The 21,021-nt window shown below is 38.1% G+C and overlaps 1 protein-coding gene across 8 annotated transcripts; it reads right to left on the bottom strand.

Annotated features, from left to right (window-relative positions):
• Positions 1-1,300: 1,300 nt before the first annotated feature.
• LOC120112877 lies at positions 1,301-11,675 on the bottom strand. Of its 8 annotated transcripts, none has more exons than XM_039132860.1 (6): positions 11,218-11,675; positions 10,539-10,728; positions 10,333-10,435; positions 9,648-9,869; positions 2,813-2,928; positions 1,301-1,518 (listed from the first exon to the last, which is right to left on the bottom strand). In XM_039132860.1, exons 3-6 carry the CDS (start codon positions 10,361-10,363, stop codon positions 1,483-1,485), a joined length of 405 nt encoding a protein of 134 aa, XP_038988788.1. In that variant the 5' UTR covers positions 10,364-10,435; positions 10,539-10,728; positions 11,218-11,675; the 3' UTR covers positions 1,301-1,482. The 8 variants fall into 8 exon arrangements, 3 of the variants coding, with proteins under 3 accessions (XP_038988788.1, XP_038988789.1, XP_038988787.1); XM_039132861.1 differs by having other exon boundaries at positions 10,543-10,728; XR_005514512.1 differs by lacking the exon at positions 10,539-10,728 and having other exon boundaries at positions 7,177-9,869.
• Positions 11,676-21,021: the final 9,346 nt, after the last annotated feature.

Here is a 21,021-nt window from a genome sequence, read left to right as displayed (position 1 = left end):
TCATGCAAACGAAGCTCAATGTCGTCTGTCCTCTAAAGTCACATGATTGGACGTCATTTTTAAATTTGTTGATATGGGAATTAAGGATTAAAAAAATATTTTCTACCTAGTAAATCAAATAAAAAGCTAAAAAACTATTCTAGGCCCAGATCTTACCACTTCTTCAACCCCTAGTTATATCCTAGTGTTTCAGAGGGTGGCGCTCGAATGACGACAGAGGCCTAGCGGCGGATGAAAACGGTGAAAGGGTGATCAGGGAGGCGGCAGAAAGCAAGTTACGGGAGTGTTGGGAGTGAGCTCTCCTGGTTCCGCAACCCCTTTTGCATTCTCCCCTAACATACTCCAATGCCTTCCTTTTCTTTTCTTCTTATTCTTTCGCTTTTTTTGATAACTTGGTTGGAATTTAGAGAATTATAGATTCCACAGTCCATACTAGAATATCTGCCACATGTCAGGCTGCATAGTTTTTTTATTGCATAAGCTCAGTAATTCTATCTCTATAGGTAAATGATCCCCTTCTAACAATACTTGAACTACTGTTTATTTAACCTTTCCATGTCTAGGTTCATGAGTCATGGCATTTTAGATTTTCATCTAGATTTTCTATATATTTTAGATTTATTTAACGATTCTGCTAGATGTTTGCTTAACCTTTCTACTATTTATTTCAGATCTTCTATTTATTCTCTCTCTCTCTCTCGACTCCCCTTCCTCTCTTCCTAGAAGGTTTAGCCCTTCTTCATCCCCTACAAATAAGACCATCGATCACATAAGCAACATAAGGTACCTGAAACATTTACCAACACAAATGGTAGGAAACGTAAAATAAATAGAAGTGGTCAAAAATTTATTTCTAATCGGTGCATTGGGGAGGGAAGCATGAGGGAGAAATAGCCTAGTTGCAACTTGGGAGGGAACTGATGTTGTTTCCAACTATACTGTCCTCCAGGCCAAAACTAATTGCCGAACATAACATTCTCAACTAAAATAAGACTTCATACTTCTTTATGATATCTGATCCCAGCATGATCATAACATTCTGGAATTACGCTGTCCCTACACTTCCAATATGACAAAGCTGCAAAATTGCACTTTCCAAACTCGAGAGATCATCACAATATCTATGTTGAATGCCACTAGATCACTAAAGAAATATTGAGGCCTCAATCTTTAATACTTATACTCTTCTTTTTTTTGGATTTTGTTTTAAAGGAAGTCAAGCCTCCAATAGGTTGTCTATCCTCTCGTTCTTACATCCGGGGACTGATGGTTATTACACATTAAATTTTCAAATCCTCCATCAACAAACCATTTTTTCTTAGTGGGCAGATTAATTCAACATAAATGCTTTCACAATCAAGAGCTATCATAGATCCAAGCATGGACGATTAAGGAAAAAACCAGGAAAACATCTAAACTCAAAACATTTTTACTAAGCAGCTGCCTGCGATAGATATGAAAGTCTTTCAATCTCCTTGATTATTAAATCTCTCTCCTTTTCAAGTTGCTCATCTTCACCTAGAAAAACAAAGGAAAATCAGATAAAAATAAAAAGAAACCCGAAAAAAAAAGAGAGCAAGAAGCAACCCTATGACAGCTCATTGTGTAGCAAACTAGACAGATCTCCACACCTCAATTTACTAGCCATTGTAAGGATAACTGCCCAAGCATGATTACATTCATTACCGATGTGGGTCACTTAAAAGTGCAAAGCCAAAGTTTAACATACATAAGGCATAAGAGAATTGCTGACTTAAAAGGATGTACTCGTTCGATAATTGGGATCCCTCAACTAGTAAAAAGTCCAAGACTAGAATTACCGTATTAAATTCTTTTTACATATGTGTGGATTGTTTATAATATTTTCACATAAGAACGGTGCTTCAATTTTGCTGTCATAAGTGATATTTAGGTAGAGAGAAACATGAGAAATGTATTTAGTAAAGAAAAGATTTTATTTATTGAGGTGAACTCATAGCTCCACACAAAGGGACCAAGTATGATGACAAAACAGTAATTCTGAAAATGTTTTAAGTTGCTTTGTGGAGGCAAAAGAGAAGATGTTTCGGTGACTAATACATTGTTTTTCAATAGAGGCACTTCCTTGGACTTTTCTCTTTATTAGAAGTGTAAGAATATGAAAATCTCAGTGACATGCAAATTCACATGGCTTGACTTGCATGGCATAAGAAAAGTTTAAGGGTATTCCTGCCATTTTTTGGCTCTCTGTATATCACAGAAATAAAGTCAGCATGCACTAATCATTTCACCACTACATGTCAACATTCTTCATACACACTGAAACTGTAAGATCTTTTTGGCTTTTATTGCAACTATTGGATCATCGATCTAATTATTGTCCAGCAGAATTGTTAACCAAAGACCTACAAACATTCTGCTGTGTTGGTGGCTCAGGTTTTCTTAGATGAGAACACAGCATGCGCAGTGCACATGGGACCACGGGAGTGCCAGAAACCGATGCTAGAATAGGTATCCATGCAAGAGGAAGCAACAGATTGTTATCATCACCATCGATTTGTGTTTTCTGATTTCTATGCAACTAGATATTCACACTTTCATTTTTGGCTGGTGTACTTGCTTCCTTTAGAGAGCAAGAACTAAAATCAAGAGGGTATATTTATAAGAGAGAAGAATATCTATAGAATAATGGAAAGTGGAGGTGGACAATGCAGACACAAACAGATGAGGTGCCACTCAGGAGTTTGGGTTGGATATTAGAATAGATGTAAAAAATATATAATAGCATTTATAACCTTGAAAGAAGATAAAAAAGCTTATAAGAAAAGCTTACTTCTGACAAATCTGCATCATTGAACAATGTGAAGGTCCTAGCTAGGATGCTGATGATGTATGGCTGTACACCAAGAAACCCTTGCCTTTGCAACTTAACAAAAAAAACTGACCCTCCTATGTAACAAAAAGGAAATATTCATTATAGAGACTTTCCCAAAAGCTTGTGTATAAACATACACACACATAATAATATATTAAAAAGTGTCGACCTTTATATGAAAGGTTGACAGAGCAAAATTTTTATGTTGCCCTGATCATTCATGCCCACTCATAAATTCATGAGCATTGAACTTGCCTAACAACATCCTCCAGGTACATTTTAAATTATCAAACCATTTTTGTCAAACAGTACATGTAATCATCATATTAAAGCAAGACATACATGTCGCCAACAATTCTGTTGTTAGGATCAGTTAACTTTCTGTGACAGCAAAACCAAGCAAATCTATTAGATATTGTATCAAACACATTCTGACCTTGCATGCAACCATGCATTATGCTTTGATTTTTCAATCCAAGACTGATGAACAGCTTAAATAGGCCGACATAACTTGTCAGACTAGTTTAAACAAGACATGGGCCAATCTCGGTCCACTGACAAGTTGTAGCTATGTACCTGGCCATATATTTATGGTTCTAATGAAGGTTCAGCATATCGGTGCATACAACCCCGTAATAGGAGTACCATGCCTAAAAGTATCAAACCAAGACTCAATATTGGAAGCATACCAAGTATAGGTACACCGAACCAACTCTTATTCTAGATGTATCGACACTATATCAGCATGGTAATGATACAAGGTCCATTTCCAAGATTGTGAACCTTGGTTCTAATGCCAATAATAAATAGGACCTAAAACCATTGTCCATAAGAACCTGCAAAAATTATATTCCCCCAAACAGTTTGTGAATGAATCTTAGTATAAACCAGTGCCCGTAGGCATCAAATACATTGTCAAGATTATACGAGAAGTGCTCCATCTAAATTTATCTGAAGTGGCCAGTGCTGATGCCTCAGCCTCCTCTTAGTAACACCCTTCCAACACACGTAAATGAGAAGTCCTAATGCAACTATACAGATCATGAATTTTTAAATCCTATGTCACCACCTTTAGTTCCTAACATCAAGCAAGTGCTTTGATGATGATTACCCTCCAGTTTCTATATTGCTTAGCATAAATTCAAGTATGATTGTTCGGTCTAATTTTCAAATATAGTCACATTTTCTAAGATGAATCTATGCATAAAGTTGCCTACTCCAAATAGTTAGGAAGAGACTGGATGGTTATGGTTATGGTATCTATGCATAAATTTCCACTTGCAATGGGCAGCTATAAGATGACCATGTACTAGATGTATTAGATGTTCGATCAAACACATTCTGGCCTTGTATGCAACTATGTATTATGACTTTGGTTTTTTGATGCAAACCTGATATGAACAATTAGGGCTTGGATAGGCCCACATAACTCTTCAAACTAATTTAAGCAGGAAATAGGCCAATCTTAGTCCACTTGCAAGTTGCAGCTATGTACCTTGCCACAAATTTACAGTTATAACCAAAGTTTGTTGTGTCGGTACATACAGTCCCATATCGGGGGTACCATACCATACAAATATTGAAGCGAGACTCGATATTGAGAGAGTACCGAGTATCGATATGCCGAACCAACCCTTGTTCCGGGTGTACCAATATTGTATCATAAATTGTCGATAGTGAGCCTCGTACATGGTTATGGTATCTACACATAAATTTCTACTTGCAATGGGCAGTTGTAAAATGATCTCACCCATACCAACTTTACACATAAATTATCATTGCAAGGATATTTAGGTCCTTTCCTTCCTAACACTTCTGATGCAATTGACAAAAAAAATGCCTTATAAAGTCTTATGTAAATATGAAAAGGTTATGGTGGTTATACGTAATGTTTGGTTTTCTTAAAAAATAAGACCCAAAAATTAAGGGCCCTGCCTTGACCCACATGTGGTTCCTTGTACAACAAACTCTTTACTTTAATATCTTTGGAGAATCTAAAAAATAATCTAACTTATATTCTAAAAAAGTTGTTAGGAATGCTAAAAAGTCAAAACCATTAACAGCCTCCTCTAAAGATATCTGCTTGGGCATGTTTCTTCCTTCTTCACCGGCATGTCTTTCGAACAGAAGCTAACCAGGGAAAAAAATATCGGGGAGGAGGGGAAGTTAGGTCAAGGCTTCTTACTTCTTAGTTGTCACCTAACCCCTCTTCTCCAAGCCATCCTCCCTCTCGATGTCTCTAGAAAGGAACAAGGGCGGACTCCACTAGAAAGAAAATAGAACCCTTTATCATGGATTGATGCTATCAAGCGCCATTAACCACCGTGGCAAGAGTATATTGGTGCAATTCGTCGGAGTAGGTGTAATACTCAAAAGGTATGCATGATAGCCCAGCCTTCTTGGGCTAGTGGGCCGGCCTGAAGAGGACTAGGCCCATGGCTCAGCGTGCTCTGCTGCACGTGAGAGGCGAAGAAGAAGACTCTGGTTGAGAGTCTTCTTCCTCCCCGATCTCGTCGGAATTCGGGACTCCTAAGGCAATCTAAGATTATCTAAAACTCTAGGATCTCATCTATTAAAGGTCCTCCACCTCCTCCTACAAACTCCATCGTTGAATGGTCGAGGAATAGCCACCAATTCTGAGTTTTATTTTCGCATTCTTTCCTCGATTCTCCGCCAAAAAAGCTGTCGGATCATCTCGCCGGACTGAGGTAAATGTCACCTCTCTCTTTCTTTTCCTAGTCATGCAGCCCCAGTCATCTTGATTTGCACCGACGAATCACTGAGATTACCATTCGAAACAGGGGTAAACTATTTCGGCCCATTCTTCCGCATTCATTGCTGCCAGCTATTGAGTTTGGCCAGGTTTTGCCGCCTTCTAGGACCCCTGAGATTATGGCAGCTGGTTAGTGGGCCGGCCAAGATTTAGCCAACTTTGGAGTGGATCATCCTCTCTACCTTTTTCTAATTCTTCCTCTCTTCTATGCACCGACCAGCCACTGTCGCTAGTGGTGCCATGGCTGAAGGTCGCCATTGGCCGCCATCGCCGACTCTGGGCCGCCACCACCCTAATTCAAAGAGGAAAGCGAGAGATGGGCTCTCCCCTATTTTGGGAAAAAAGAAGAGAACCCTCTCTCTTCTTTCTCTCTCCTCTAACCTCTCTCTTTCTCTTTCCTCTTCCTTTATTTGTTTTCCCTTCTCTCTCCTTGTCTCTCTCTGCATGGATTATGAGCCCTGGAGAAGGGTCCTAGCCTCCTCAATAGGCCTCTGGTTGACCCTCAGTAAAAAGAATCCCAAATTATGCTTGTTGTTGTGCAGTGTGTCGGCCCTCACCTTGATCCTTGCTCACCAACACTGGACTTTATCATCATTAATGCTTATCATCATTAATGCTTATAATGTTATAGGTACCATGATCTAATTTTTGTTTCATAAGTTGACTGGCTGGATTGGCTAGGACGGACTGCCTTGGATCATCGGACGCTGCTATCTAGTTGACCCTATCCTTCTTTCACTCTGACTTTTATCGGCTACCATTGGACCCATAATTGATAAGCCCCGATCTATTATCCTTTGCTTGGATATATGTTTCTTGATCAGATAAATTGAGTTACGTTATGCTGACCGATTCAAATGATTTGGCATTGTTATCAAGCCAACCTCGTACATCTTTCTATACGAATCTTTTTTTTGTAAGTGGCCTTGATTTTGTATAGAGGTGCAGTCATCCAAGCAAGAAGAAGCCAACAGGTGATTTTACGCACTAGTCTCTACGTCGAGGTAAGATCCTAACCTTTTATTCATTTTAATTATTAGTTAAGGAAAGATAGAGGAATTATGGATAATTCGAATATTAGAACTCTGAAATTAGGTAATTAGTGAATAATTGATTTATTTATATTGCGAGTGATCGATAAGGGATAAGTTGGTTTTATATTGATGCTAAATTAACTAAATATGTTAGGTGTAGATTGGTAGCATTGTAGCTGAGTTTGTTGTGATTGAGGTAAGAATCCCTATACCTAATCACCAATATATACACACACACACACACACATATATACATGTTTATCGATTTGTACCGCTGGTTTTGCATCATGAGGTTTGTGTTTATGAAGTTGGTTTTGCATGAGATGATATGTTTTATGTGATTTTCAGTATGAACATACTTGTATAATTGTTATATGTATTAGTTACTGAAAGCATAACAATATGAACAATGATCATAAATACCTTGAGATTGTAAAAAATACACTGTGTAATAGAAATTTGATTTAACAAGGATAACATATAAATCAGATGGATAAGAAATGGTTTGGACTAACCTCGTCATGAAATAGCCTCCATGGGCTTCACATGGGACCGCTTCTATAAGTTTATGCGTGGGATAGCCTCCATAAGTTTACGCGTGGGACAGCCTCCATGGGCTTACGCGTGGAACAGTCTCCACGAGCTTATGCGTGGGATTTTGTTTAGCAGTCTTGGACTGGGTTAGTCTAAACCAGAAAAATAATTGCTATGGAACTTGAAATTAAGATAATGAGAAACGAATGATAAGACAAATGAAATGAATGCTGAATAAAAGGTTTACATATTGATATTTATGATATATCTTTTTTGATAAGCCGGATACTTGATGCATGTGTATATGGATATTTGTCAATTAATTAAGTTATATTGGATGTTTGAAAAAAGATTTCATAATTTATATTTTCATTTTGGTGTTGCTTATTGATATTTTCAAACTATATTACTATATTAGTGCGAATGTGTAAAAATTCTTACTGAGCTATAAAGCTCACAATCTTCTTTTTCTCTTATTTTTAGAGTTGCAGATTTTTTAATACTTGGCTATGGTTGAGATCACAGATAAAAGGGATAAAGCATCATTGTTACCGGTTGTATGAATAAATTTGTAATTGTATAAGTATTGTTATTTGTTATGAATTGAGATCATTATTGTTTAGTGATATTGAGGTTGTAATAAATTTTGAAGCCTTGCATATTCTCTGGGGCCTTTTAGGGTGTATGTGGCTGTGTCACATGGCTGACCCAGGTGACCGATTCGGGGCGTGACAGTTTGACCCACTAATTGAATGACACATCAATGTCACTCGGGGCTATCAAGACTACAGAGTATTTATTCTTTACTCGACAGCTATAAAACACTTCCACTTTCTAGACTATTAGGCCAAAATAATGGTTTTGCCAACAAAATTTATCAAAAATCTTATTTACCGCATTTTTAAATATATTCCGTAGGATTTATATTTTATGTATATGTATTATGCATATACAAAATTTATGTACAGGTATAGACATGTCCCCATGTCTAATGTTTTTTAAAACTATTGTGCCGGATTCCTATGACACTTGAACATTTAGCACTCAAGACCCATGTCTAGATAACAACGACACTAAATTAAGTTTGACATGAGCGGATGGGCCATTTAATCATAGCTTGCTGCCCGATTTCCCACTTCCCCAATATGAATGGATCCGCTGAGCAACTGATTTTGATGATAATTAAATGCTAATTTAAGGCCCAAAACTGACACTTCACCTCCCTTTTTTCCAACAGTAGAACTGGCCAGAAAAATTTGGCCATGCAAAGCAAACATCTATGCAAGAGTCTAGGTCAATGACTTCACCAAACTACACTTTCTATGCTTCAGAGACTTTGAAACAACAAGCCAGTAACAAAAATTTATTTCATGGCCCTATCATATGTTTTTCCCAGTCTAATAAGATGGCCAAAGGTTAAATCCATATAAATGTTTCAATGTGGTGGCCTATCTCAATAGGCAAACCTTTGGTACTATACTTGCTTTGATATTATGATGGCACTCCCAATCCTCCACCTAGACAATTCTAAGCACACTAAATGCTCCTACTCTAGCTTTTGATACCATGTATCTTTCTAAACCTTTAAGTTAGCTAAATGAAGACTCCTTCAATCTTGGTGCTTTTCAGATATAAATGTCATTTAATCTTGTCAAAGAGACACTAATGAATCAGCCTTCAGTTATGATTTTAGGTAGTAAATAAGCACTATTTCGAACAAGTTATAGGCTATCTTGACTCCTACTATCATATAAGATTAACACTTGCCCAATTCCACACCCAAGTCCTATCATTCTAATTTGTAGATGTACAGTTCAATTATGTATCCTTATTCAAAAGGCAAACTACTCTCCTTTACCTATGTTGCATCATTGGTTCTGTCGAAAACAACTTAGCTTGTTGTAATCAAACATTCTTAGATCGCTATTTGAATTCTTTATTCTTTTTCTTTAGAGAAGAGCTTGAATAAAGAATCTCTACGTTATTCACCACCCTTATGAAGAAAGTATTTTAAATGCTATTTGTAGAGCATAATCCAGCACAAAATCATTTTATTTTTAACATCAGTTGGTATCGTTTTGTACCAGTGTTGCAGCTATGTGCTCTGCTGCATAACAATGTGCAGTTCATATCAGTGCGTTTGACACTTAGTCTATCTCTAAACATCGTTTCCTCATTTAAGTTTTATTAATGCTGGTTTTTATTTAGAGTCATAGTAAACTCATCAGAAACAACCATCACATATGTAAAGATATGAGCTTGATGTGATAATGTCAGAACATGCCTTTTCATTAACACAAGGCCTAGGTTACATGGACTTGTATGCATGTATTGAGCGCAGGCGAGTGTGTTCATGTTGGATCCTTCGAGTATCTAAAATTTTCTGTCTTATGGATCTGTGCACCAGAGTTATACTGATAAACATGTTAAAGTCTGAGGTGTTGGAACTTACGGAAAGTTCGGCTGATCAAAAAGGGGGATTCTGTGGCAATGAAAGGTTGTTTTCCTCTGGCTTTATGAGAGCCAAGTGCAGATTCAATTCCTGCTCCAGCGTGCCATGATGAGGTCCCCTCTCTTCTTCTTATTCCTCTCCTCAAACTTTCCCCTCTTCTCCATAAACTGCTGGGCTGGAAACCTACTACTTCAATCTCGTTGAAAGGAAAAACCAAAGGATCTGGATAATATAGCATAAAGCTTTACAAAGCTTTTTAAACTAGAGCTTATGATTTTAAAGCATCCACTGACAGTGCAAAATGTCGACATTAGTATTGACCAAATTGGGCACGACAAACATCACTTTAAACTTGAAGTGAGTGTATGTGTGTGTATGTGCATGAGAGTGAGAGATGGACTAGAAACTATATGTTTATTAAGACCATTAGGATCTATAGCCACTCGCTCTTTTTTTTCATCTCTTTGCTAAATGGATTAAAAGCCACTTAATTGCTTCCTTTTCAGCTGTCAAAGATACTACTGTAGATATTTTCAGTCATATGATCGTTGAACTACTATTAATTCACATGATGATGTTTTCCAGCAGTTGATTTAAATTTTGTAACTTGAGAAGATGGTGTGTGCCCGAATGCCTTGGACAAATAACATGATCAAACAACAATAACAGAATCAACAAAACTTACCTTTGCTTGTAGGAAGATTGTGATGCAACATCAGCAATTCTGCATGATTGTTTGCTAAGACTTCGATGATCTCACATGGCTTATTTGGATTAGCAACAAATACCTAATTCAACATAAGATAAGCATATAAGAAACACATTTTGTTGGAAGGTTATGATCTTACGAACAACTGAGACTTTCATCGAAATATAATCAACTTTACTGACTGACTGAGAATTATTGTCTTCATGGGTCCTAGTTTCATATGTTTTGGCCGGTCCTTATGGAATAATGGAACTATAGGCCACAGTCACATTCCATTTCTGCAAAGATGGATCCTTTGGTGAAGGATGACCAGGTCTAGACAAATAACCAAAATAACAAGAAGGCACAAATCTGGATATTTTTGCTTGAATCCTGCATCCATGTGGCCCCATTAGAATATGCACCAAGACCAACAACAATAATAATACTGATCTTCAAAAATCAAGATAAGTATTCTAGCATGAAAATAAATAAAGATTTGGTACAAAGGAGAGCTTCCCCTCTAATTGGGACCTCAGGGCTTGGGAAAGCTTCACATCCCCATTTTAACATACTATGGTTAATATAGTTCACTGAGTAGTAATTAACTGATTACACATGAAACTTGAAACATCAACATGTTAGAAGGACTCAGTGTGCTTCCCCTCCCTTCTATGCTCTTTCTTTCAATCACAAGTTTTCCCGCTATTATTATCATCTTTTCCCTTCCCTTATTCCATTCAGCTTTTAGTGTGGGGCAGGGTTTGGAGAATCCCTCAAAGGCACTTTTGTTGCGCAAAGCTAGCACAAGCAGAAGAATGGATCTAAAGAGTGGAGACAGAACCAAGAGGAGGAGAAAGAGGAGGAAGACCAAGGCCTTACCTCGGCTCCGGTGGCGTTGGCTGCCTCGATTTTCAGCGAGCATGGTGACAGGATATCGCGATTTCAAAGGGAGGAAAGCGGAAGAAAGAGAGAGTATGAGAGGCATTGCTCGATGATGGAGTGCTATGGGGAGGGAGTGGATCCTATTCATAGAGGAAATCGCCGGTGATCGCGGAGGAAACTGGGAGGACGCCGCTATTGCCCGTCACGTGTGAAGCACACGCGGGCGAGAAATAAGAGACCCAGTTGGGCCGGTCAAGTGGACCGGGCTCCAGGCAGGCCTTCACATAAACCATCCCTCTTCAATAATTCCTCGAATTCTCCTTAAGCAATTAGGCTTTGACAGAACAGTTTGACTGCTGCAATCAATCACAGCAGAACATTAAATGTATCTTTCTTCCATGGTAGGCTTCAAAACTTTCTCATGATCCAAGCATTTGAACCATAGACAAGTTTGTGCTTCCAACGCTAACATTTCTCTATCGTTCTTTGAAAGCACTATCAGCTAAACTTCCATATCCGAGCATTAATTTCAGGTGATCTTACTTCTATGCAACACATGTAAAGCCCACCAATTCTAATAGATCCTAGTCCCAACTTTTTTTCTTGCACTAGTTTGGTTTCAAAGTGTAACAACCCAATCATAGAAATAAATACATCGGTAATGTGTGCAAGATCGGAAAATGAATCACTCTACTCAAGGGCATTTTGCTGATTTGCATGGCCTTAGATAAAACCTTTTGGAGACTATGGATATATAACTTTTCTTACTCAACTTTTGACTTTTAGCAATTTTTAAGTATAATAAAATTTATGAGCCTTAAGTTTTAAACAGTACGTTAACATATGAAGCTGTTTTTTGACCCAACCCCTAAAATCTGAATTTATACTAAAGGTGGAACATTGACTTTTTATTCTCAAGGAATTTGAGTTATTGAGTATTTCTCTTGAACTTAAATGGGAGGTGGTTCCTTATTTACATTGAATATCATAGGTTAATGGATTTTTTTTTTAAAAAAAAATGTAGCATGATATTTACTTAAATGGTATTCACATCTTTACAAGTCTATTTGCTAACTAGTTTGTTTCTTGACTGGCTAGTCAGCTTACTCATTGACTCTTAGATCTAATTAACCTAGCGACCAGCCCACCATAACCAACTTTAGTACTCCACCCTTCATAACTGACCTAAAGGAACCAACTGACTAAATCAAGTGGACCAACAGAACTAAACTATAAACAGGCTAAGGAGCGTAAGCTATGGGGAAAAGAAATGAAGGATTAGAAGATTACACCTTTGAGAGAGAGATAGGATAAAAGGAGGGGAAGAAGGAAGTTTGGACAGATTTATCGGTTTCCCTGATATTTTGGAAGTATACACTTCATGACTGTCGAACTTAAGTTTGTGTTTTTTGTTTAAAAAAAATCTAGTAACCTATCTCAAGCTTATGCATCTTCAGATTATAACATATGGTCTTTCTTGAAAATCTAGGGTTTTCTTTGCAAGATATTTTACCATTTGTCTTTATTCTTAAGTGCATTTTTTTGAACCTTTTCCAATCTATGAATTATTTTGAATCCCTGAAAAATTAATATCAGTGAGGATATATGTGGCCTTATCTACATTATCAGTGAGGATTTGTATGGCCTTGACAATAGAAGTGAATTTTTCTCCAGAAAACGTGGTCTTATATAATTGTTTAAACCATTTTCAAAGTTCTATGCTCTAACTCGTTTCATAATACCTCATTCCTTATTTAAATTTTTAATTTTGATATTTCACTATAGAATGGCTAGTGGACCTACACTTGAGCTGTCTATTGATAATTTATGCATTTTAAACGTCATTGTTTTCAATGGAAATTTATATTGTTTGTGGCATGGTAAAGTTATTTACCGAATTGTGCAGCTCGTTTCATCTAATATGCAATCTTCCAATAGTGATCACTGAGGGATGGTTGACCTTCTGAAAGAAAGAGAATCGAAAGTTGCTTTTGGATCTATTGACTTTTGAAGCAACATCAAAAGCATAGGAGTTTGATTTTGTTTGCATGTTGAAGATATAGTATTTTATAGTAAGTTATTTTCAAAGTGTTATAACTAGATTTTATTTAAGATTTATGGCTTATGATACACTTTTAGTTATGCTTTGTTTAATCATATGATCTCTTTCAAGGATGTTCAATATTACTATTTATTTTGATCGATCGGAACGGTCACACTCTAGGGGCTCGTTTGGTTCGCGGAAAAAGAAGGGAGGAAAGTGTATAAACGAGAAAGTAATGAGATGCTTTTTGTTTGGTTGGAGTTTTCAAAGAAGAGAGATATAAAAATTATATTTCCATGGGAATATGATTCCCACATTTTATGAAAAAGTCTTTCCCATGAGAAATATGGAAAAGTTACTTTCCCATGAACTGAAATCACTCCATTTTTATTTTTTTCCGAAAAGGCCCTTCAGCATTAAAGAGACATTAAAAACCTAATTTTTATTAAGGGTATAATAGGAATTACACATAACTTTTCCAGAAAAGTGGATGGTCAATCAAACATAAGCACTCTGAAAATCTGTCACTTTTTTATGGTCAACCAAACATACCAAATGTACTTTTCTAGACATTCTCTTTTTAGAAATCTACTTCGCAGGAATCATATTTTTAGGAGGGAAAAGGCTTCCCGCGAACGAAACGAGCCCTAGGAGTCAAGTTTGAGTATTGGGGCATGACATAAAGCCTCGAGTTTGACACAGCTTGCTATCAACGAGAGCAAAGGAACTCGATGATAGCACCTTAGGAGCAAAGTGAGACAATTCCCCATAAAATATGTTTCATGTCTTGTATGAGGTGATGGGTATATAAGATTTGTGTCCCCATTTCAGCAAAAGCAATGGATTGGTTCCATGTGACAGTCACACATAAATTACACAGAAGACGGACCTGAAGGCATTGGATAATGACCTGTATAGTTGTAAATCAAGCTGAGGATCATGAAGGGCCACTTATACATGAGATCATGAGGGAGATGAGGACCACCAAATCGACGATGCATTGCTTGCAGAGGTTTCTATAAGCAGAACCCACACTTTCACTTGCAAATTAGCAAATTTACAGTCTCTTGTCCAATTTGCTCTAGTTGTATAATGATAATATGCATTGTACCTAAGGATACAATCATGAAGCATACAACACTTTAAGCAGCACCTCAGAAAAAAGTGTAATTTTCAACATCTTTCCGGGAAAGCTTGACACATGACATGCTTTTATAGACTGACTCATGAACCTAGAAGGTCACCTCAACTAGTTAGGAAAGGTCTGCTTTGTTAACTTAAACTAAACGTGTGAAATCAAGTTTAATACGGAAGTACAAAAGGCTGCATATATGGTGTATTGAGGACCCCTTATTGTTACAAGGAAGGAGAAAAATACGTGGCAAAATGTGTCATTATGTGATCAACCATACCATTTGGGAAACACATATAATCATGGTTTGTCAAACCAGGCCAAACCGTCTGGTTCACCCCGTATCGAACCGAACAGATGCAAAACTAGCACAATTCAGCTGGTACTTTCGAAAAATGGCATGAAACGCTACGAACCAGTGCAAACCGCTCGGTTTACACCAGTTTGAACCAAGGGGCAATTTGAATTGGTTTCCATTTCGCCAAAAAATAGATGATTTCAACAATTAAAGGAGGATCCAACCCAAAACAAGATAAGGTGGCTCTCCCTTGCCTCATTTCATTTCTTTTCTTTTCAACATCAAAAAATGCCAAAAAAATAAGAAAATAAGAAAAGGTCATGCCAAAATTTTTGATTTTGACATAATTTCATGGATAATATATACAATGAGACTAAAATCTTTAACTTTCATTAAACCTGTAAATTTTTAAAATTAAAAAATATACTTTTAGATTAAAAAATTTAAAAATAAAATAAAATCTAAAAATAATTATAGAATTAGAAGTTTGTTTAGAGGCTTACAAGCTACCATCGATCTAAATTTGGTGCCTATTTATTCAAGTTTAATGGTGTAAATCTAAATTTGAATAAAATAGAGAAGTAGACTCTAATGCATACCCAGGAGATGAGAAAAATATATATATATAGCATCCATAGTAGGATTCTATATAGATCTAAACTTAAATAAATTTTCTAAAATTTTTATATTTAAAAATTATTTTTTTAATTTAAAAATTATTAAAATATGTAATCAATAAAAAAATATAAAAAATCATTTCTACATATTAGATAATTCAGGAGCCCGGTGCATTGCTGAGCTGTCTGGGTGTAGGATATAATTTCTCACTTAGTTATGATTTATTTTTCTGTGCTCTTTTGCAACAGCCAATTAAAGAGGAATGAAGGGCATATGACAGCTCTCATAGGTCCCTGAGGCTACCATGCACACACACAGGAGCGAAGAAACAGGGCTAAGAGAAGGCCAAGGGAAAAAAAAAAGTCGGTCAAATCTCCCGTCAAAATCTAAGATCAAGTTTCAGTTTTACCTGCTTGCATTTTGGTGGTATTAATATATGCAGACCATTGATTGAGATCCTCTGAAATCTGACTCTCAAGTTGTTCACGGCTACCTCGTAGCCATTGGAGAGGATTAACACCCAATCTAATAACTTTATCAACGCACTACTCGACACCCACAACTTCTAAACTGTATGCTAACTAAGCTTTCACTATTTGCCCCTTCCATTTATCTCCAGACTGATTACAGTTCATAGTGGGCTTTTCAGAGATGATCAATCAAGTATCCCATCCACTAGGTGAGGAATTAAACAAAAGAGATACTTATAATGCTTCACAAAACATGACACGATATCAATTACTTGATTGGGTTGTTTGTTCGAGCTAGCATTTGAAATTCATAATTATCAATTTCGTTTGTTAACCATTCCTAGTGCAACAACTCAGGATTTCATCCAAAAAGACTAGCCGAAAAGTGTCATTTGAGTTCCTTAGTCCAGTATAAGTACCGAAGATCTATCCAGTGCATAACTGATGTGGTACTAAACATATGCTCGCATGGGTCATCACATGCTATCCCCGTTTAAGCTCTCGCATCCTCGTCAGGCTAAGAGTTCAAATCAATTCAAATCTAATCACAAGCACCATGATCGGCCCGTAGTCAACCCCAATGGGCTCATACTACAGTGTTCCCTAGTCTATATAGGTCATGGGTCGGATCCTCGGTGATACTATTTGTAACAACTCAGAACCTTGCCCAAAAAGACTAGGCGGAAGATATTATTTAGGTTCGGTAGTTTTGTATAAGTACCCAAGATCTACCCAGTGGATAGCTCATGTGGGACTAAACACATGCCCACATGGTCTTCACACCTAGTTTTACCATATCCAACTTTATATATTTGGCTTGCTTTCTTACATCTTGATTTTAAAATCTTATTTCTTCTAATTAAGAAAATTGATGCTATTATATAAATTCTTTTCGTTTCTACTTTTATTTTTCAGCATTTTGCAAGTCAAATATTTATTTAATATATATTCCTATTTCTTTAATATCCCAATTTACTTTCTTATTTCAACATTTAATTCATTTTTATCCTCCACACCTCCCCCTTCATCCGAAGGGCATCTTATTTGTCATTATTACTGGATAACCTAAATAGTGTCACTATTTGTTGCCAGGTTGGTGAGCCCATATTTACTGAAGACATTTTCTCAAGCACGTATGAAGGCTTCTTAACTACTTCCTTTGATTCCTAAACTAAATACCATTAGCCTCTTGATGAATATGCACACATGAAGAATGCTTACAGGACTTGAGAAGCGTTTCTTGGAACAAAATGTTTTGGACGTATAGAGGTAAAACAGTAACGCAAGGACATCATTTCTTAGAGAAACATTAAAGCAAAGCATACTTTGTAATATTTAGCTAATCAGCTCTGAGAAAAACAATGGACTCATCAGTAATTGAATTAGAGTTTGTGTTAACTAACCCTGCTACTGGATCAAAAGTCTCTTCCCTCTTTCATCAAGTTTAAGGCATTGATCAACAAGAAATAAATTGATAATTGATGTTCTCGAAGCGTCGACCGTCGAACCAAAGGGAGGGGGGGTGGGGGGAGGGTTATTAATAAAAACAATTATCAATATTAATACTTTGACAATATGTAACTTTAAACTTAACATGTGAGACTTGCATACCTGGCAATTATGATGTGAGCTACAGGGTACAAAGTAGGACCTTGGTTTTTCTTTTTCTTGGTAAAATAAGTAGGGCCATCTATTTCCAGCTCCTATTCTAATACAGCTCTTCTATTGTGGTCTGATATTGCATATAAACTTTATCATAAATTACTTGAAGAAATCTAATATATAAACTCATAAAGTTGTAATTTATTTGAACAAGAACCATTAAGCATCATTAATGTAAATTATTTGTTAAACATAACTTTATAAGATGTCAATTTCTTAAGTGTCACATCTCATGTTTGGCCAAGAAAATACCAATTTCAATCTTTTCCTATAAATTTAATATTTTGAATAACTAATTTTACTAAAGATGATGTACCAGAAAATGTTGGGAGCTGTGTGATAAATAGAACAACCGTCGAATTGGAAATGCTATTAAAGCATCTGCCTCATTCCATTTGAAAGTGCATTCCTATAACCCCAATAAGAAAAGGGAAATACCATCCAACAGCCGCGAGCCACCGCTTTTTCCCTCTTCGTTCTCCTTTCTTTCACGGGGCGTTATGCGTGATTTGGTTGGTGGTCAGTATCTCTGCTGGGTACCGGAGTGCGATCCCATAGCCAAGGGGCCTAGTGACGATCTAATCGCATTTTCCGTCGCCCTAAGTGTTCAGTTCCAACGCTACGATCGTCCGCGCGCACCGGTTGCACGCGTTAGCTAACCCCGATTGAAAAGGGGGCGATTAGTACACCAAAGGTGGTAACTATAAGGTAGAAGTTTGGCACCACATGGTGCGGATCGTTGAGTTAACAACTACACATGGAAGGGTTGAAGTCGTAAAAAGCCTGTCGAAGGAACTAATGTGGCGAAGCGTGCTTAGTTGCCCTACCCAAAGTGGAAACTCTTCCCTGACATCTGCAGGTAGAAAGCTCTGAGGGTGACAGCATCGAATCTTCGGTACCTCCGGACGAAGGATGAGTCACTCAAACAACACAAAATAGGGGAGGAATTGATAGGGCTTACGAAGCGGTACCGACATGGGGAAGATAGATCGATCGGAAGCGTATCATCCCTCCTGGAGATTGAAATAATAGCTGTTATTGAAATGCCACTTTCAGTGGAAGAAAAATCAGAAATGAAAAAGGTAATAAAGATCACCACTATACTACTGAAAGCAGAGTTAGCAAGCGAAGCGCTAAAGGCAGCTAAAAAGCTAACCCCCATTTTTTTATTTTACTATGAATCCCCGTTTGTTGGATGGATCGAATTAGTTAGAGTCACAAACTCCTAATAAAATATTTTATTTTCATAATAAACTCCTTATTAGATTAGAAAGATAGAAAGAAATAAGGATGGGATAATAATATAAATTTTTTTTAATAAAGTCTCTATATGGTAGTCAAACTTGGTCAAAATAGTCCAAACAAGAGAATACTTTTTCTCTTAAGTGGTGACTCATCAACCTTGGTCATCAAGGTCTCATGCAAGGAGACACATGTCCACTCACATGAGGGAATCCAAGTGGCCTTCTTCTTTTATTCACTCACATGACCGTTGTGGAGTGATTGATTAAAATCCTATTTGATTTTGATGAGCTCAAAACATTTGAGCATATCTTTTGTTTACTAATGAATTCAATTGAGTGTTTCAGTGAAAATCTTGTCTAAGTGTCTCTAGATTTGGTTCAAGACAGTTTGGATAAGTTAAGAAGTCAGTTTGAACCAAAGTCTGAGACTCGAGTCGACTCCAGAATATTACGAGTCGACTCCAAGCGTATCAGAATCACTGGCACGGGCTCGAGTCGACTCCGGATCATTACGAGTCGACTCCGACTGAGAACAGACAGACGAACAGAAAGCATCAACTCAAAACCTGTCAGCGAGTCGACTCCTGAAGTGCGCGAGTCGACTCCGATGCTTACCGAGTCGACTCCGAAGTAGTATGAGTCGACTCCAAGGAGTTACAGACAGAAAAGTCAGAGAGCGATTTTCGACCCTGAGATTCGAGTCGACTCCTGTGGAACGCGAGTCGACTCCGATGGTTGGCAGGTCGACTCCAAAGAAAGCGAGAGTCGACTCTCAGTGGTACACAAAGGAAAAGTCAGAGAGCAGTTTTCGGACTCTGAGATCCGAGTCGACTCCCGCAATGCGCGAGTCGACTCCGAGACAGCGCGACCCCAAAAAGACAGAAGACCGAATTATTGTCTCTGAGAGCCGAGTCGACTCCCAGACAGCTCGAGTCGACTCCAAGGCAGCGCTACATCAAAAAGGCAGAAGGCTGTGTTTCGGAAACTGAGAGCCGAGTCGACTCCGGAACAGTTCGAGTCGACTCCAAGACTGGACGAGGCAAATGACAGAAGATCGGGAGTTCGGGCTCTGAGCGCCGAGTCGACTCCCAGGACTGTCGAGTCGACTCGAGTGGGCCAAGTTGAAAATTAGCTCCATGGACTTCATGGGATGAGCCGACTCCGAGAATGCCAAGTCAGCTCCAGAAGTTGGCGAGTCGACTCCGGGTTAAGTCGAGTCGACTCCCAGTCGAGGAGGTCACTTTAATTCAAATCCGGAACAGTTGCCGAGCCGACTCCAGAAAAGCATGAGTCGACTCCCGCTACAGCCGAGTCGACTCCAGATCGCGCGAGTCGACTCCGACCCCCAACGGACATATTGTCAGGTTGTGCAGAGTGTGCAGAATGGGCAGAAAAAGGTGTCTAACAGCTAGTTTCCATGGGGGATGGGTTAAATAGCCACAGAGGACTGTAGCAAGGCAGAGAACTACCATTCCATTCAAAAAGATCAAGCATTCATTCTCTGCAAGTGGTTTTTCAACGAAAAGAGGGAAGAGCGCCATTAACTCCTTCCAACCACATCTTCCCAACATTGAAAGAGATCTCCTCCTGCCTTCAAGTCGTCCAGAATTTCAAGAGGAGACCCGAAGTTCAAGAAGCCCTTTTCTCTTCTCCAACTTAAACGCGTTTGAGGGCTCTTAACTTTGCTTTTATTAATATTGCTGTATATTTGCTTTTGAGAAGCTCTGTTTTTCTGTTTGTCCTCATTATTAGCATATTGTCTTAGCTTGGTTCAATCGGGGGATTGAATCAAGGGTGTAGAGGTTGGTTGGTGAGCCTAGGTTAAAACCAACGTGTAAGGGTTCGATTGTGATCCCGGAAAAACAATCGGGGTGGTTCTAGTCGGTGAGCCAGGGAAAACCGACCGAGTTCGTTGTGAGCTCGTAAAACAACAAGTTTGGTTGTGAGCTTGTAAAACAACCGACTGTAATCCAGGGGGTTATAGTGAATTCCCAAGTGAGACTTGGGGAGTGGACGTAGGAGCAAGGGTTAGCTCCGAACCACTATAAAAACCTTGTGTTTGTGTTTGTTTGTCTCTTTCTCTTACTCTCATCTCACTCACAGCACATAGCAACTAACTAATCATCTTGCTAAAGTCTTAATTAGTCATCCACAAATATTTTAGTTGCAAATTATTTTAAAAACCCAATTCACCCCCCTCTTGGGTTGTCTATCTGGGCAACAAGTGGTATCAGAGCCTAAACTCTTCTACCCTAAGAGTCAAAGATCAAAATGACAACCCCATTTGGATCTTCCCACATCGAGGGTCAGTCCACCCAAAGACCCCCATTCTT

The sequence above is a fragment of the Phoenix dactylifera genome, chromosome 13, assembly GCF_009389715.1.
Source record: "Phoenix dactylifera cultivar Barhee BC4 chromosome 13, palm_55x_up_171113_PBpolish2nd_filt_p, whole genome shotgun sequence".
Lineage (NCBI taxonomy): Eukaryota > Viridiplantae > Streptophyta > Magnoliopsida > Arecales > Arecaceae > Phoenix > Phoenix dactylifera.
Note: the sequence above shows the minus strand (reverse complement) of the source record. Positions and strands in the feature narration are given on the sequence as shown.

Bases quoted from the DNA above. Each gene is read 5' to 3' on its own strand.
- LOC120112877 (XM_039132860.1), bottom strand. From the start codon at position 10,363: ATGTTGCATCACAATCTTCCTACAAGCAAAG. The intron at 9,870-10,332 runs GTAAGTTTTGTT...TATATTATCCAG, and splicing joins CAATCTTCCTACAAGCAAAG to ATCCTTTGGTTTTTCCTTTC. The intron at 1,519-2,812 runs GTAAGCTTTTCT...TTGTTTTTCTAG, and splicing joins ATGATGCAGATTTGTCAGAA to GTGAAGATGAGCAACTTGAA.